The 17,314-nt window shown below is 43.6% G+C and overlaps 1 protein-coding gene across 4 annotated transcripts in view; it reads left to right on the top strand.

Annotated features, from left to right (window-relative positions):
* MUSK (muscle associated receptor tyrosine kinase) overlaps positions 1-17,314 on the top strand; it is an 86,083-nt gene that overhangs the window by 46,762 nt on the left and 22,007 nt on the right. For 2 of the 4 annotated variants that reach the window (XM_073346292.1, XM_073346291.1), the window contains exons 6-9: positions 2,080-2,204; positions 11,029-11,188; positions 12,910-12,916; positions 15,196-15,462. In XM_073346292.1, coding sequence (XP_073202393.1) covers positions 2,080-2,204; positions 11,029-11,188; positions 12,910-12,916; positions 15,196-15,462 — 559 coding nt within the window. The remainder of the gene's footprint in view (positions 1-2,079; positions 2,205-11,028; positions 11,189-12,909; positions 12,917-15,195; positions 15,463-17,314) is intronic. The other 2 variants (XM_073346293.1, XM_073346294.1) reach the window with 1 other exon arrangement.

Genomic DNA, 17,314 nt, shown 5'->3' with positions numbered 1-17,314 from the left:
AGACAGAGATTCAGGAGATGGTGAGTGAGGATAATGGAAGCAAATGGTTAAATATAAAACAAAATCGTAACACACTTTCTAGAGACTAAACTTAACTAGCATGTTAACCTCCTGTCTAAAGAAGTTTGTCTCACTCAAAGTCCTTTGCAGCATTTCCAACCAAGGCAGGCTGAGACCCCACTTTAATGAATGCAAGCACACTGTCTGGTTACTTCCTTGGCGCTGGATAACATGGTCTTCTTTGCCCTTTAGTAATACCGCCAAAGTTCATTGTCTGTACTATTAGAAATGATACCCCCATGGTTTGTTTTTTCCTGTGAGCTCCTTTCTCATTGAGTTTACATCTCTCCATGAACATTTGACTTTGTATGTAAATGTGCCTTTGCTGTGCTAGCTTACAGTGCTTCACTGACATCCTGATGGAGAGACATGTTTCCTACCTCTTGTCTGAAGGAACCAGACTCAGACATATCACCTTTTGGTGACCTGTTCTTAACTTACATGCTTAAGAACAATTTTCTGATTGATACGTAACTCCTTGCATAGTGCATGTACATACATTTCACAATGAGACCGGTGACCAGCGTGACACTGGCTTTCATTGGAAATCTCACGTGGCATTCTTTGATGAACTTGAATGTACTTACAGAACCAGGTACTTACCAGAACCTGTACCCCTTTGCACCCCCTTGTCAGTTGACATTAAGACTTTGTTGGGTCATAATGGCAGGAGAGAACTTGGTGTTATTAGGGGTATGAGGTGGATGTCTGGCAAGCTTCTCGGAGTCTGGGGTACATAAGGTTGTTGGGAACTTTGTCTCATACTGTGAATCCTACTCTACTAAAAGCACCCCCAAGTTAATGATTTCATGCCATCAGTTTTTAAGTAGAAGTTCCTGATGATTTCAGTGGAGATTTCCACTTAAAACCTGATAGTATGACATGGTCTCCTGTGAGCAGTTCTTAACCTGTGGGTTCCTTGACGCCTATTGGAGTGATTTAAAAATATTCTCAATTTGGGGCCAAAACCCAAAATATTTCAACTGGGAAAATCTCATGAGCCCATTCTCCTCTCAGTCTGGCTGGGGAGCCCTGCCGAATCTCTCCCAATATGCACCAGGTTCAGGGACCCCCATGATACATTAGTTCCCCTTGCCAACAGAGGTACCCATAGTGCATCAGGGGAGATTAATCTGACAAGGGAGCCTGGACAATCAAGGAGATTGGGGTGGCACACACAATGGGGTGGCATTTCAGAATCTAAATATTTCAGTTTGGATTTTTCTTCCAAAAAAGGTAAAAAATTACTGCAGAAAAATTCCTATTTTGTGACCACTAGCTGACATGCTGCCAGCACTGGGCGTGGACAGGGTATGGAGCTGTGTGGGGACAGAGAGACAGCTCATGGTTGCTCTTGGATCCATGTGGTTCGACCCTACTTTCCCATAGAACCTTGACCTCAGCAAATTCTGCCTCTCGGTGCAATGCTAGCCACTCCTCCCTTGGGGGATAATACGATGGGAGTGGAGAATTTCAGGAGCTGGGGATTTTCTGTGGTAAGACCCTATCTCCAATGTTCCCAGTACAATTCTGTCTGAACTTTAGTGAAAGGCACCTCCCCCATGCCTTGTTAATGGTGTGCATGACTGATTTCTGCTGGTTCCTTGGGCAATAGCTTAAAATAGGTTTCACTATTTGTAGACAAGAGATCAGGTTATGCCATGCAGAAACGGCTTGTAGTGCATTTATTGTAAATTGCCCCACATCAATGCACTGTACATGGGTTTATCCCACTACACCAAACTCTGCCCTCCAAATTCTTGCACATGCACCTCTGCAGTTTGTTGGAGTTGCCCACAAAAATCGGAAGGCAAAATTTGGCTAGTATTGTGTAGTGTATGTAAAGATGACAGTCTTGGGGGGACAAAAAAGGGCTCTCATTTACAAGTGAATGTATGCAATGTTTTTATTCACTGTAGGGCTTGGACTGCCACCTCTTTCAAGATTTACTGAAGAGGAAGAGTGTCTGAGCTTCATCTTTAAATAGTCACTTAACTAGTACCTTTGTCTTCTTAACAGTTTTTGCCAGAATCCTGAAGGCTCCTGAATCCCACAATGTCACCTTTGGGTCTGTGGTGACTCTGCGGTGCGCAGCAACAGGCATTCCCATTCCCACTGTCACGTGGCTCGAAAATGGAAAAGCTGTAAGTGCTCCTTTTATACCTGTGACTAATGAGGGCAGGCATCAGGAAGCAGCATGATCTAATGAATAAAACGCAGACCTGGGAGTCAGGAAGTTAGGTTCTATTCCTGTCTGAAATGATGTGGCGTGCCACCTTGGACAAATCATTGAACCTCGCTGAGTCTCATTTTCCCCATCTGTAAACTGTGGATAATCGTACAGTGCTTACCTGCTTCGTTGAGATGTTGGGTTGAGTGACCTGTTAATGATTGCAAAGTGTGTGAAGTATGGTTTTTAGTAGGAGTGCTCTACGCCAATAGAGCTGCAGGTTTGATTTAGTGTTTTATGGGGCTTTTCTCACCATCTTTTCTGACTTGCCTTTTAATGATCCCTTTGTTAGGTAGCCAAATATTTCAATAATAATAGGGCAAAAAGAGGACATGCTGACTCTGTTTACAGAGAGAACCATAGCATGGGACTGCTGTGAGATGTTAGTACCAGGTTGATGTTCTTGTAGCTACAGATTGCGGGGAGGGTATGTGCCAGGATATATTAGGGCAACATATCTTTATAACAAACTGCCCACACATAATATTTATAGGTTCATTGACTTTAAGGCCAGAAGGAGCCATTGGGTCATCTCGTCTGACCTCCTGTATAACACAGGACCTTAAATTTCACCCAGTTACACCTGTAATAAGCCCAATAACTTGTGTTTTGCTAAAGCATGTCTTCCGGAAAGGCACCCAATCTTGATCAGAAAACATTCAGAGTTGGAGAATCCACCACATCCCTTGGTAATATGGTCCAATGCTTAATCTCCCTCACCGTTAAAAAAGTGTGCCTTATTTCTAATTTGAATTTGTCTGGTTTTAATGTCTTGTTTCTTGTTCTGCCTTTCTACATTGATTGAGAAGCCTTTCGGTACCTGGTATCTACTCTCTGTGAAAGTACTTATGCACCATAACCAAATCAGTTCTCAATGTTCTTTCTGCTGACCTAAACAGTTTGAGTTCTTGAAGTCTCTCACTGTAAGGCGTTGTCTACAGCCCTCAAATCATTTTATGTCTCTGCATCCTGTGCAATTTTCAACATACTTTTTAAAATGTGGACACCAGAAGATATGATTCTATTACCAGTCTCACCAATGCCATATACAGAGGTAAAATCACCTCCCTAAACAGGCTCATGACCCTCCAAGGAGCTCATCAGACCTTCTTTTGCCATAGCATCATGCATGTTGAGTTACTTGACCATTATATCCCCTAAATCCTTTTTAGAGTCACTGCTTTCCAGGACACAGTCCCCCATTTTGTAGGTATGACCTATATTCTTTGTTCATAGCTGAATGACCTTTGGCTGTATTAAAATGCATTTTGTTTAAATGGGCCCAGCTTCTCAAGCCATCCAGATCGCGCTGCATGACCGCCCTGTCCTCATCCTTATTGACCACTCTACCAATCCTTGTGCCATCTGCAAATTTGATCTGCTGTGATTTAATAGTTAATTTCAGATCACTGATAGAAATGTTGAATAGCATCAGACCCAGTACCGATCCCTTTAGAAACAGCCCTATTTGATGATTCCCCATTGACAATAACTTTTTATGATCTCTCTGTATTAATGCAGGTACTGCTAGAACTTGCAAAAAAATCCTGCCTAAAATGCTTTCTGAATTTGTGAACTGCCCCCACTCATGTTCTGCATTAAGGACAAAATTTTTGCCTGTCCAGAATGGCTGCACACAGCAGGACAAGGGCATGGGGAGCAATGTCCTCTACTGTGAAAATTAAAACAAGCAATGGATCAGCAGCTCCATTGAGTATTAGACATGACTCCCAGGAAGCATGTTCTGCTGGTTTATGGGTGATGTCCCAAGACTGCTGTCAAGGTTCCTTCCCCACTCTGAACTCTAGGGTACAGATGTGGGGACCTGCATGAAAGACCCCCCCAAGCTTATTCTTACCAGCTTAGGTTAAAAACTTATTTTACCAGCCATTTAAACAAAAGGAAATCTAACACATTTCTAGCTAGATTACTTACTAACTAACAGGTATAAGGCTGCATTTCTGATCTGTTCCCGGCAAAAGCTTCACACAGACAGACAGACCCTTTGTTCTTCCAGTTTTGAAAGTATCTTGTCTCTTCATTGGTCATTTTGGTCAGGTGCCAGCGAGGTTATCTTAGCTTCTTAACCCTTTACAGGTGAAAGGGTTTTGCCTCTGGCCAGGAGGGATTTTATAGCACTGTGGACAGAAAGGTAGTTACCCTTCCCTTTATATTTATGACAACTGCTGATACACAAGGAATGCTCCCAAACTTGCTGTCCCCAGGCAGAATGGCTAAGGAACCTTCTGCTCTCCATTACCCCACTGCTTAGGGATGGCAAGGGCAGAATATTGCTTTAACTGCTTTGTCAGTTGGCTACTTGTATATCATCTTATGAGTAGTCAAATGGCCTTTTCTATACATCCTCAATTCCTTTAATTCATCTTTAGTAACCCTGGTAGAAGATCTTTAGGGACACTTTACTTTTCACCCTCATATTCTTTTCTATTGATCCCCTCTATCCATTAGGGTTCAGTATGTGCAGGCTTTGTGATCTGCAGGGACACATATTTGAGTACCCCAAAGTGGATGAGCATATTACACGAGAAAGCTTGCTTGAGGTCTGAATAAAATCAGACTCTTTCCTCATTCAGTTTTTGGACCGTATAGCACAACTGTTTTTTATAGTTGGGTTTAATATTTTGCAAGGACAAATGTTATTGGGACCTATTTCCGACAGTGTATCTTTCTAGTGGCATAAGCTTTTGGAGGGGAGCACTGTGTAATGACCTAGAAGGTAGGCACCATCTTCGCCCTTCTGCGGTATGCTAGCAGATGCTGGGCTTTGCAGATCAGTTTTCTGTTGGAGGAGAAATCAATGAGGTGGAGTCTGGGTATTTTTTAGTGCAACTTGTATTCAGTGTAAAATTAACAACAGCCCTTGAAAACAGGCGGTCACAAACACCAGGCAAGGCAATCTCCTCTTTCAGGAATCACAGCTCAAATGCCAAGACCTGGTTCCTGGGAAGAAAATTTGTACCAAGGATTAACATGAGTTACAGAGATTAAGACAGAGAGCAAACTCTCCTGCTGCTTGTAACTGCTCCATCAAAAGGTACTGATGTCACAAAACTAGCAACAATGCGTCCAAGACTGAACAGGGGCCAAATGCTAAGAAAAAGATCTTGTAAGACCATGTGTAACAGCACTAACTGATGACTCCTACATTATCTTTCTAGTTGTGGCATCTTTGCGGCATTATACTCCCATGTGCTTGCCTTGTGGTTCATGCATTCAGTATGAATCACATGCAGTCCCCATCATTCACATTCACTCTCCAGATTTCTGTGTTGTGTTCTCCTGGGTGCTGGGCAATGTGTGTTCTTATATTCTTTCATAGCCACTCTCTGCTGCTCTTGTATCTGAGATCACACTCCTATGGAGGAGCGGCAGAACAGCTGAGAAAACAGTAGAACCACAGAATTCTCTGCCTTCTTTGCAGTAGCCTTCCAAAAAGCAAGCTCTCCCCTCCCCTTACCACTAAATAGGCCTCAATATATCAAAAGGAGCTCTCAGCACAGGATCCTAAATGCCTGTTGTCTGTAGTATCAATATCTTCTCTCACATCAACTTCCAGCTCCTTTGCCTGACCTGGTGATTTACTATTGCCTTTGTTCTGAGTAGATCCAGTCACTACAAACTTATCCCAGAGAAAAGAGGGTCTGATCAATACACCTGGCCTCCAGCCAAGGGCTGAACTTTGTATACTCAATCCATTTCTTAATTGGGCATTGTTTGGGCTGGGGTCAGATCCGCTCCAGCCTCTATGCCTCCAAAGCAGAATCAGTCCCAAGAGGAATGCCTTCACGACCACATAGCTTTAAATATGGTAAGGAGACCTTTCTTTAATGAGTGCCTGCCTTTAGTAAAGTTAAACCAGGAAACAGGTGGAATCGAGCACATGTATTTAAAGACTGACTTGCAAGCAAGCAACAGCGAGTAATTTGAGGCTGTGATCCCTGCAGCGTCTGTGTTGTTATAGTCTCTGGATGCTGACCTGTAATTGTCCTGAAGTTTAACGAGATGAAAGCACTGTAGTCATTAAACTGCCATGGAACAGAAAGATGAAAGTTCCTCTAAACAGCAGCTGTCTTGACTTCCCAATGAACAAACAAACAAAAATACTGTTCCAATACTGTTTCCCCTCGTTAGCCATTGCAAGACATCAAGGGACTGAACTATAGCTCTCTGTTGTACTGCAAGGGAGAATTAAGCTAAACACAAAGATGTGGTAAAAGCCTCTTCTTTCTTAGGTTCCAAAATGGAATTTTAAAAAGTTAAAGAAAATCCTACTGGGGGAAGGAAAAAAAAAACATACACAACTTCTTTAACAAGTAAAGGGAATCAATACATTTAATGAAGACAATCTCAGGTTCCAAGTAGAAAAATTAACAGCCAATTTGTAAGGTCTAAAAATACAATTACCTGAAATTTTCAAGAGCTACATCAGAAAGACAAGGTGGGCGAGGTAATATATTTTTTGGACCAACTTCTGTCGGCGAGAGAGTCCAGCGTTCAAGCTTACACAGAATGCTTCCTCAGCTCTGGGCCACAGACTTAGGTCCAATAAAAGATATTACCTCACCCATCTGGTCTCTCTACTACCCTGGGACCAACATGGCTACAACACCACAGCAAAAGCTACCTCAGGCTCTCTCATGCTGTTTTACATAATGCAAAAGACAGTTCGTAATGCTCTTGCTGTTTGCAAGCAAAGTCAAAGGGGATCATTTTCACACAAAGAGGCCTTGAGCTGAAATTGGCTATTGGATTATTTTCAACTGTAGCATATTCCCCTGTTCCTGAAATTTCTATCAACTGACCTGGCAAGCAAAGCATTTTGCATTGTGTGATCCAGGCTGAGAAGGAACAGTCCTGACTCACTGTTCTCAGATTTCCTTTCTGAGGCCCATTACGCTGAGTAAAACTCCACAGAAGATCCCAGACTTGACTCAGACCCTTTCATGTTTTGGCACTGATTGGATACACAGGAAGAAGAGTTCAGAGGAAGGGAGGGAGGCTTATTCTGAGACAGTGATCCACGGATCAGAAGTTTCGGTGAAAAATAAAATAACTGACAGCCTCCATGCTTGCAGAGAAGCCACCAGCACTGTCTAAGGATGAAGTCTGAAATATAAGAGAAGCATTTCAAGGAAGAAACATATTAAAGCCCAGTCAGCCTGGTGTACTAGCTCAACTATTATTGCACCTGGTTGAAATCCAGGAGACCTGGGTTCAGGCTCTGAAGAAATTCCTTTTCCATACCAGCAAGAATGATTGCAGTTTTGCATCCAAAGAAGTAGGGGCAGGACAAACTCTCTTTGCTCAATTATCTAATCATGAACACAGGTAAATGTTTAAGAAAGAATGCATTCCTTTCCTCCGAAGCGGATGTCATGGATGTGAGGAGCGGGGATGTCTTTTGGTTTTGTGTTTGTTCCTCTCCTAGCACAGTGGGGTCCTGGTCCAGAATTTGGGCCCATAGCCACCACTGCAGTAAAAATAGATAATAATAATCACATGCATCTGTGTGATAGGGCTTAACCCCCCCCCCCCATCATCTGCAAGGCTAGCAAATGCACCTTATTAGTCATGCTTTGCTCCTGGGGAGGTGAGCAGCTAATTGGCTCATTGCCAAAAGGCATGGAGATAAGCCCTAATAAATAAACTGAAGGAGTTTAGGCGGGGGGGGGGGGAGGAGGAAGAAGAGATGGCAGATGAGACAGGTCTCTCTGACTGAGAGAAGCCTAGGGCTAGGGTGCACAGACAGAGACAACGGGGGGCAGCACAGTACAAGGGTAGCATAGGTTCCTGCAAGGGAAGCCCTGAGATGGTGTCTGTAAGTAGAGAAGACTTGAGTAGCCCCCAAAGGCAGAAGAACTGTGCAGTTTTGTTTGGGCTTGTTTAGAATACCCCTGAAGGGGTTAGAACTTAGGTGACTTGGACGAAGGTCTGAGACACAGAAGACTGGGGCCAGAGTCAGGTGGCCAGCAGGAGGTGCTAGAGCTGAAGCTAGCAGCTACATCCTGCACCAATGCAAGGGGGTGCTCTGGGGGTGAGTAAGCCCTGCCGCAGTCCTCCTTTCTGCTGATTTCGAACACCGTACAATGCGCAACCAAACTGAATGTGTGTGACCCAATTGAGTTTCAATAGCATTGTGCTGTTTGGAAAACACACATTTCGTTAAAGCTGTTGCCAGGTATTTTCTGCAGGCAAGACCGCCGACTGGGATGACAGGAATTCTTGAACCAGAACTGTTTCCTGTTAATAGAAATCTCACTCCTATCACCACACTGGATAACTGATACTAAAAATTATTCCTGCCGTCTGGCAGTAGCTATTCTAAATATGGCCCAACTCCTTCCCTGGCCCCGTTGCCTCTCTCCAGTTTGATTCCGGCTCCAGAGACCGCCTCACTTGCTCCTTCCTGACTCGCTCCCCATAGCGGCTTTCAGTAACCTGTGCATATATGGGTATAGACCAGAAACGGAGAGCCACTAGCCATTAGCCAATGAATCCTAAAAACATGGATGCTGCACGCCTCGAATCAGAATGGATCCAAACTCAGTTTGAAGTTTGTTATTTTTCACTTGATTTAAAAATATGGTACAAAATGTGACAGACTAGATCCACAAGCAATAAAAAGAAGCCATAAGCCTGTCTTAACCACCCAGCAAAAGTGAGTTTACAGCTGCTTTGAGAAGGAGTACTTGTGGCACCTTAGAGACTAACCAATTTATTTGAGCATAACCTTTCGTGAGCTCACGAAAGCTTATGCTCACATAAATTGGTTAGTCTCTAAGGTGCCACAAGTGCTCCTTTTCTTTTTGCAAATACAGACTAACACGGCTGTTACTCTGAAACCTGTCATACAGCTGCTTTGTGTCACTGGAGTATCAAAGTATCCAGAGCCTGATGGTGAATCTGGCCCAAAATGCCAACTGTAAAGAAGGCATTTCTTGATGATCCAGTGCTGAACTGCAGACCTCAGAAACCAGTACCTATTAGGGAGGGTGGGCAGATAAAATAAGCACCACCTCAAAATCCTAACCCAAACACCTCAACCTTTAAAGAGTCAATTAGTTCTTTAGGCCAACTCTAGAAGTGTAAGTGTTAACAAAGCACAAGGATGGGTGAAATCCTGGCATCATTGATGTTGATGGCAAATTTCCCAGTAGTTTCAATGGGACCAGGATTTCACCCACAATGTTTCCATCCTGACTGCAATCAGGAGGTATTAGGAATCTCCCAAGTAACTCTTCTCATGAGATATCCAGTTGAAGAGTAAAGTTCAATGGGAGTTGAGGGTAATGGATCATAATGTTGCAGACGGAAGTGTTCAGACAGTATAACTTAGCTTTGAATAAGCATTTACACTGGAATACACAACCTTTTGAGATTCAGGAATTATTAGCATATATTCCACTGTGTGGTACTTGTTACTTTAAGCATGGGCATTGTCCCATTGTCTTCAGTAGAACTACTCCTGTCTTTCATGTTAGACATGTGCTTAAGTACCTTGCTGAATTGGGGCCCACGAAAAGATATTCCAGCTCACTAGCCCTAATTCCCATGGTCAGGTAGCACTACTAGGGATCCAGAAACGACTCTCTCTCTCACTTGAATTATTCCTGATGGTTTGACACTGTCTCTGGCTCTCAGTGGTGGAGTAGGCTAACTGCTCAGCTTTAACTTTGTGATGTGACTTTGCAGGAGCTATAATGGACTATCATCTACAATTGCAGTGAGTGCCAATGCTGTACCAACAAGGAAAGGCTGACTATAAAATTATCCCAGCCTAAAATCACATCGTCCCCAGCTCACTCGTGGATTTCTGAAATGGGCAAAGAGAAGCACCAAGTCTGAACTCTTTCACATGTTACTGGGGGTGAGAAGTCAAAAAGTCTATCAGACCTTTCCTTACATTGGAGCCAGAGCACTTGCTCTGTTCAAAACACTGCCTGAAAGGATGGGTCTACCTTGAAAAGTGTGAAAATGGCTTGTGAAAATTTTTGAGATCTTGATTTTTTGTCCTAATTTGGGACAGGAAAATTTTCAAAATCTCTACAATTCTCACGGGGCAGGAGAACCATTTTCCACCTAGCCCTAATCCTTGGCTGCCATATTTAATGAAATTCAGTGAATTCAAAGGGAAATTTGCTCAGTTTACGTGTAACAAGATTTTTTCCCCTAGCAGCGAGCCCTGCAATCTCAAAGCCCTGCTATGTTCTTTGTGGCTCATGTATCATCACCAATAAAGACAGATCCTGGACCAGATCATCAACTCAATTACAAAATTCAGTATGACCCTGTGACGTTGCAGTTTAGTTAATAGTTATTGATGTAGCATGAAACAGAAAGGAATCAGACTCCCCCCGTGCGTTGGTGTTGCACTGCTAACAGGGATAAAACATCCTAGGCTCTGCTTTTAGAAAGTTTGGAGCACCCACCTTCTGAAAAAGTCTCATTAAAGATGTCTCACATTGGGCACCCCAAAATGGAAGCACCCAAAATCACCAGTGATTTGAAAATCCAGACTATTAAAACTTGCTTTTGCCCGTAAAGTCAGCAGTTACGAAGGTGCCATTTCTATGCAGTCCCTTTTCTGACCATGCCGTACTTTAACTCACTGCTAATTTAATCCACCTGGTTCAGCTTTGTTTGTTATTTTAAAATTTGTCTTTAAAAAAATCCCTCAACCAACCCCCAACCCAGTGTTCTGTTTTTTGATCTTTTAGGTTTCTACAGGATCTATAGTCGAAAGCGTGAAGGACAGAGTGATCGACTCCAGACTGCAAGTGTACGTCACCAGGCCGGGCTTGTTCACTTGCATTGCTACCAATAAACACAGCAAAACCTTTGGCACTGCAAAAGCTGCAGCGACTATCAGTGTGTCAGGTATGCTGAAAAGAAAAGGCTTTTACTAAGCATCTTGCCACCCAGCATTACCTTTATCCTGTCAGGAGGAAGGAGTAGGGGAAGGAGCTTTGGAGGATGTGAGGGGCTCTACTTAATAATAATTTACAGTGGGTTAAATTTGACCATAAGTGCAACCCCCTGCTGGGCCATTTCCTTATATATCATTATGCTTCAGAGATTGGCACAGCTGCCATTTCCTGCTTACTTGCTTGTCGTGTCCCAGAAGTGCTGTGTAAGTTCATCCTTGTGAAGGAAGTCACAGTATTAATATCACCTAACAGCAAAATGAAAATAACCTCAATGAATGACTAGCATCTTATGTTATATGAAAGAAACCATGAAGCTTTGTGGCAGAACAGGTTCCCCTCCTCACAGAGTGAGATTGCAGGGCCGTGCAGCTACTGGTCCTTAGGTGACCTCTCTGTTTGTTAACTGAACTGTGCTTTTGGGGGGAGACCTGTGCTGTGAACTGGAAAATTTGGGGTATGATAAACCAGGGAGGAACTGTTGATTATTGCAGGATAAACTGAGAGCCCAATTCATTCTTGCACTAACACAGTTAGTTTGCCCCTCCCTTATTCAGGAGTTGGTTTGTTTTCCCATCACCCCAAAAAGACCTAGACTTTCTTACAAGAGAACGCTTCAGGCTTGATGACATATAGGTTATCATAAGTCCCAAGTAAAGGGCAGTTTGTAGCTGTACTGCCCAAGGAAAAAGCCAGTCACAATTCACTCCATGTTTCCCCCTGGCTCCAGGAGGGAAGTAATCTGTGTCAGTCTCTTATCAGGAGCAAATTACTTCTCTCTCTGCCAGCTCAGCTGCGCCTGCTGGCATATTGCGGGGTGGGGTGGGGGTAAAGATAGTGCTCCAGTCATTCCTGACCCCTGCCTGTTAACTCTCTGCCCAGCTCTTCCCCATATGCTGTGCTGGTGTCCTGCACAGGAACATAGGCTGAGCCACAATTTAATCTGCAAGTCCTGAGTGCTGACTCCATGGGTGCTCCAGGGCTGCAGCACCCATGGGAAAAAAAATAGTGGGTGCTCAGCCCCCCCACCGGTGGCCACGCCAATCAGCTCCTCTCTCTCCCTCCCTCCCTCCCAGCACCTCCTATCTGCCACAGATGCTCTTCATCGGTGTGCGGGAGGAGCTGGGGGGAGGGGATGGAGCGAGGGCATAGCGTGCTTGGGGGAGGGGGAGGAACAGGGCGGGAAGACATGGGGTGAGGATGGAACGGGGAGCAGGAAGGGAAGGCGGGGCCTTGGGGGAAGGGGTGGAGTGGGGGTGAGACCCAGGGCAGAGCAGGGGTCAAGCATCCCCCAGGAAATTAGAAAGTCGACACCTCTATTCAAGGCGCTACATTACGTGGACACCAAACTGCTGATCTGCTGGCCTGCTAGAACCAGCACTATTGGCCCGTGGATCACCACGATCCATTTCAGCAAGAATTTCATAGAACACGCCTTTCTGTTCCTAATTCATTCTCCTTCCTCTTCCCAAAACACATCCAGGAAGGAAAGTCTTGGCCTCCCTCTCCGTTACAAAATACAACTCCATGACAAAAGAGAATGGCAGTTCATTTCCTATATGAACCTTTAAGTTTTGCCCTCAAGAAGAATGGGTAAAAGGTCACTGACTAACATTTCCCTTTCTCTCCCAAACCTGGCTCCTGTTGCGGCTGGCTCATGTGCCTTTCCAATAGAATGGAGGTAAGACGATGTTTTCTTGTCTGTTGAGGTGATTGTTTGGGCCAGGGAGGCTGTGAGAGGAGATGAATTATGAAAGTAATAGGAGAACCTCATTTGAGATTTCCCCTCTGATTTCCAGAATGAAAATTTTTTGAATATATTTGGCTGAGCCTTTTTAAATTCCTTCATCACATTTGACTGAAACCTATTTAGGTCCCTCTGTCACTGACCACATAATTGGGGAAGTTATTCATAGCCGATTATTTACTCTGTGAATTCAGCCCTCGTATTCTCTTCACAAGTAATCTATGAGCAGAGTTCAGTTGTTAGCGTTTGTCATTCAGTGCTGCTATTTGATGCAGATTTTCGGTGTGCATCTTTTAGTCCGTGTTGCCCGGACAAATTCTTTACAGCAGCTGTTCGTTTCAGCATTTGCTGTTCAGAATTCACTTTTTGTACTGCATGACTAGTCACCAGATGAACATGTTGATTTTGCTTACGATTAGATTACTGTCTGTGGTTCTTTAATTTAGTTTTAAGATGATGGCACATACATATTCTTCTGAGGTCTCTGAACACAAGGGAAACATGATAGTAGCACTGATTGTTGCTATCAAGCTATTCCTGTGGGCCGCCTGCCATAATAGTTGCTGGTTTCACAGCTGACCAGTGCAATCCTATGCATGCACTTATTGCTTCCAGCTTTCTCTGGCTAAGGGTGTGGAGGACATCCCTCACCCACTAAACAGTAAATAACATTTTATAAAAAATAATACAAGTACTCCAAGAAGGAGCTGACCCTGCCATATTTCTCATTCTGACAAGCATTGCTTCAGTGTAGCCTCTGACATCGCAGTGCTGGTTAGGAAACCGACCCTCCACGGCGTATTCGTGGGCTGAGGCTGACTGACGCAAGCAGAAGTCTCCTGGTCAGCCCATGGAGCACGCATAGGAATGTTGTGGTGGCAACGTTCAGTGCTGCCATCATTCGTTACTTCCTTTTCTTTTAGAATTTTTTTTTAAAAGCTTGATATTGACCCCAATAATTAGAACTATTACATGGCCAGAAAATGCCCTTAGATTGCTATGAAAATATCACCTGAAAATCATTGAATTTACAGTTGGGAAAGGCTTATTCATTTGTCTTGTTTATTCCCTTGTCGGTATGCTTTTTTTCTTTTCCCTGGAGGAACCTGAAGCTGTACTGACAATGGGTAATTTGTGGAGGGGAAAGAAATAAAAGGAAAATATACAAATAGCATGTTGTGACTTGAACCCCATTGACCTCTGTTAAACTGACTGAATGAGCAACCAGGATAGCTGCAGCCATGCCCCATCCCTCTGCATTTTGAACACTCTCTGGTTAAAGTCAAGGCAGACGCTCCCAGGTGCGTGCTCATACACCCCTCCTGCTGGCTAACCACTCTTGGCTGGATGACTCATGGGGGTGTGGATGTCTTCACGTGAAAACAAAACTCCATGTTTGCAGTCTCTGACAGCAATCCCAGCCTATCTGGCAGCTGCTCAATTAGTTCCTTTTAAATAAAGCTGTTTGTAATAATAAACCCCTTAAGTTATCATGCTTTCTTATTACACTTATTCTGTACTAGGCTAGCCCCTTCTGCCTGTCGTCTGCACTGGAACCCAGAACTGCATCAGAGAGAGAGAACAATTTTTTCCTGATCTGAGAAAATATTGGACTAGGGTTCGGTTTGAATGTTGGGCTGTGGTTGAGATTGGTTCTTATCATACCCAAATCACTTTGCCCATGCCTAATTTGAACTTCTGTACTAGGGCTTCCATGTGTAACCCATGTGCCTAATAGGGAGATGTCTCTTTAAGAGACCCATTGCGGGGAGGTAGGAGTGAGAGTTGTGTGGGGGGTCATCGTTGCTAGGCAGATTTAGCACTCCACACCCAGAAGCTTCTGGAATTGGGTGTGGTAATTTTGGGTCTGCTCCAATAGGTTCCCTAGCAACAATGACCCAGACACAACTCACTCCTACCTCCCCCACCAATGGGTCTCTTAAAGAGATATCTCCCTTTTAGGCACACGGGTTACACATGCACAGATGTCTCCTGCAGTACATTGCACTCACTCTCCAGACAGAGCAGAAATCTTGTGTAAGTTGCACCTAGTTCCATGTTTGGATGGCACCTGATTGTTTCAGTGGTTATATTTATGCTCCGTCTTCTTCACTGTCTAATTAGCCTTATAAATACTGTCTTACTGATGAAACTTTGCACTTCAGCACAGATTACCGCTGTACACTTACTCCTCTGTACATTCCCCCTACCAGCAAACTGTACAAGGGTGATACAGGCTACTGCAGCACATACAGAGGTGAGGTGTGTAGTGCTATCTTGGTGAAGGATGCTCTTGTTTTCTTCAACTCCTCCTATGCTGACCCAGAGGAGACCCAAGAGCTGCTTGTTCACACTGCCTGGACTGAACTTAAAACGGTGAGTTCATTCTGCCACCCAGCTGCTGAGTCTCTGCTGTGTAACTACATCTTCCAGGAGTGCAATCCCTCAAGAGTTGGACCAGCTCCAAAGCCCATGTGCAGGTAAAAAACATTGACCAGGTGGGAGGATTTCAGAGAGGGCGGGGCAGGGGGAGTTTGTCCAGAAAAGAAGTGGGGATTGTAAGGAAGAACAAGAAAATTACTTTAATGTTTAAAACAGTGTATATTTATAGCATTTTTCTTCGCCCCAGTTTCAGCTTTGTTCATCTGCTCACGGAGGTTCCGAACCCAGCCCAATGAACACAATCACAAAGCTTACTTAGACTGTACTGAGGATAGGATCAAGCCCAGAGCTCTTTGTAATACAGAGGGAAGGCAGCATTAAAGAGCAAAAGTACTTTCAAAAATATGCCACTGGTTTCCATCTGAAGTGCACTAGAGGTTTAATGAATGAATGAGTTAACGTCTGTAAAGTGATCTGAAGAAGAATCATGCTATATTATGTAAATGCTAAGTATTTTATTAGCATTGGGTCACATCATGAAGTCATTATTCAAAGTAAGGACAGAGTATGGACTGCAGGATTTGGCCAACCCAGTAAAACAAAATTATTTTAACCATGTAAAAGAAAAATGTCAAAACACAGTACAACAGGTATGACGGCACAAATGCCAACATACGTATTTGTATGCTCTGATGGAGAACCATGCATCAGCGCCCATTGGTACATCCGTACTAATGCTGGTGTAACTGTTTGTTCATACAGCACCTAGGTTGTTTGGGGCAAAGGGATAATGACTCCCAGGTGGTTCAAATGAACATGTACCAGAGCAGTGGGCCAATGTCTTGCCTCAGCCAAATCTCTGATTGGCAGAAATGGCAAGTAGAGAGATCAGGACTGGATCCACTGAACTCAAACCAAACAGAATCAAGCAGTCTCTCTAATCACTATTACCTCTATTGTTATATAGGGGTCCACTATCCCAGTCAATGAGACATCCTACCAAAATCATTTACCTCTTTCAGTGCAACTCCCTCAGCATCTCTAAAAACAAGTCATTATGGGGAAGTCCCTGTATGAATTAAGATGATGTAGTGTGCCTTAAATTTGGTGAATATACTGTATACTAGATTTGCCAATCCACACAGTAACCTCTCAGCTTATTTTCAGTCTGTGTGACAATATTTATATCCAAGCCAGTCACCATGTATTTGTCAAGTGAGGCTTTCTGAGGTGCTGTATTAAATATTACACCTACTGCATTCCCGCCCGCCCCCCCACATCCACAAGTGGCCCTCTATGGGACAGAGCTCCCTGTGACTCAATGGAAGTTCTATGCCTAGAGGGCTTGAAAAATTATGGGCCACAGCCTAAGCTGTGTAAACCAACCTAGTTCCTGCACCAACTGAGGCCCTGGCCCAGTGGGCCTAAGGGTTTGCAAGAGAATTCAAGATTAATAGATTTGTCTGGAATGATCTATTTAAAAATCCCAGCTGCTTATTGGCAATGGTTTCATCATCACTCTGTAGATTCACACACAATTTTATCTCTCTCTATCTCTCTATATAGACACACACACTCTAGTATTTTAGTAGGGATTGAAGTCAGATTTAAATGACGGTTCCTGAGACTACTCCCTCTTCCTGTTTTAAAGATCAAAGAGCCGTACCACAATGATTTTCTCCAGAACCGCAATATCCCTACTACTTCTGTGGTCTTTGATTTCTGAAATGTAATTGTCAATGGTTCCGAGCCCTTGGACGCATTTCAGATGGTCTTGTTGATTTGTATATATTAATTTTTCCAGATATATTGTCTACTCTTTATCAACAGTTTATCTTTCTATAGCAATTGGCCAGACCTCACCACTTTTCAAATCTTGTTAAATTCCATTTTTAAATAAGAAATTCAGTATCTCAGACATTTTAAAACAGATTTCACCAGCCTACTCTT

This window comes from Lepidochelys kempii, chromosome 5 (genome assembly GCF_965140285.1).
Source record: "Lepidochelys kempii isolate rLepKem1 chromosome 5, rLepKem1.hap1, whole genome shotgun sequence".
NCBI classification, from domain to species: domain Eukaryota; kingdom Metazoa; phylum Chordata; order Testudines; family Cheloniidae; genus Lepidochelys; species Lepidochelys kempii.
The sequence above is the reverse complement of the archived record's forward strand: the minus strand, read 5'-3'. Positions and strand labels throughout refer to the sequence as shown.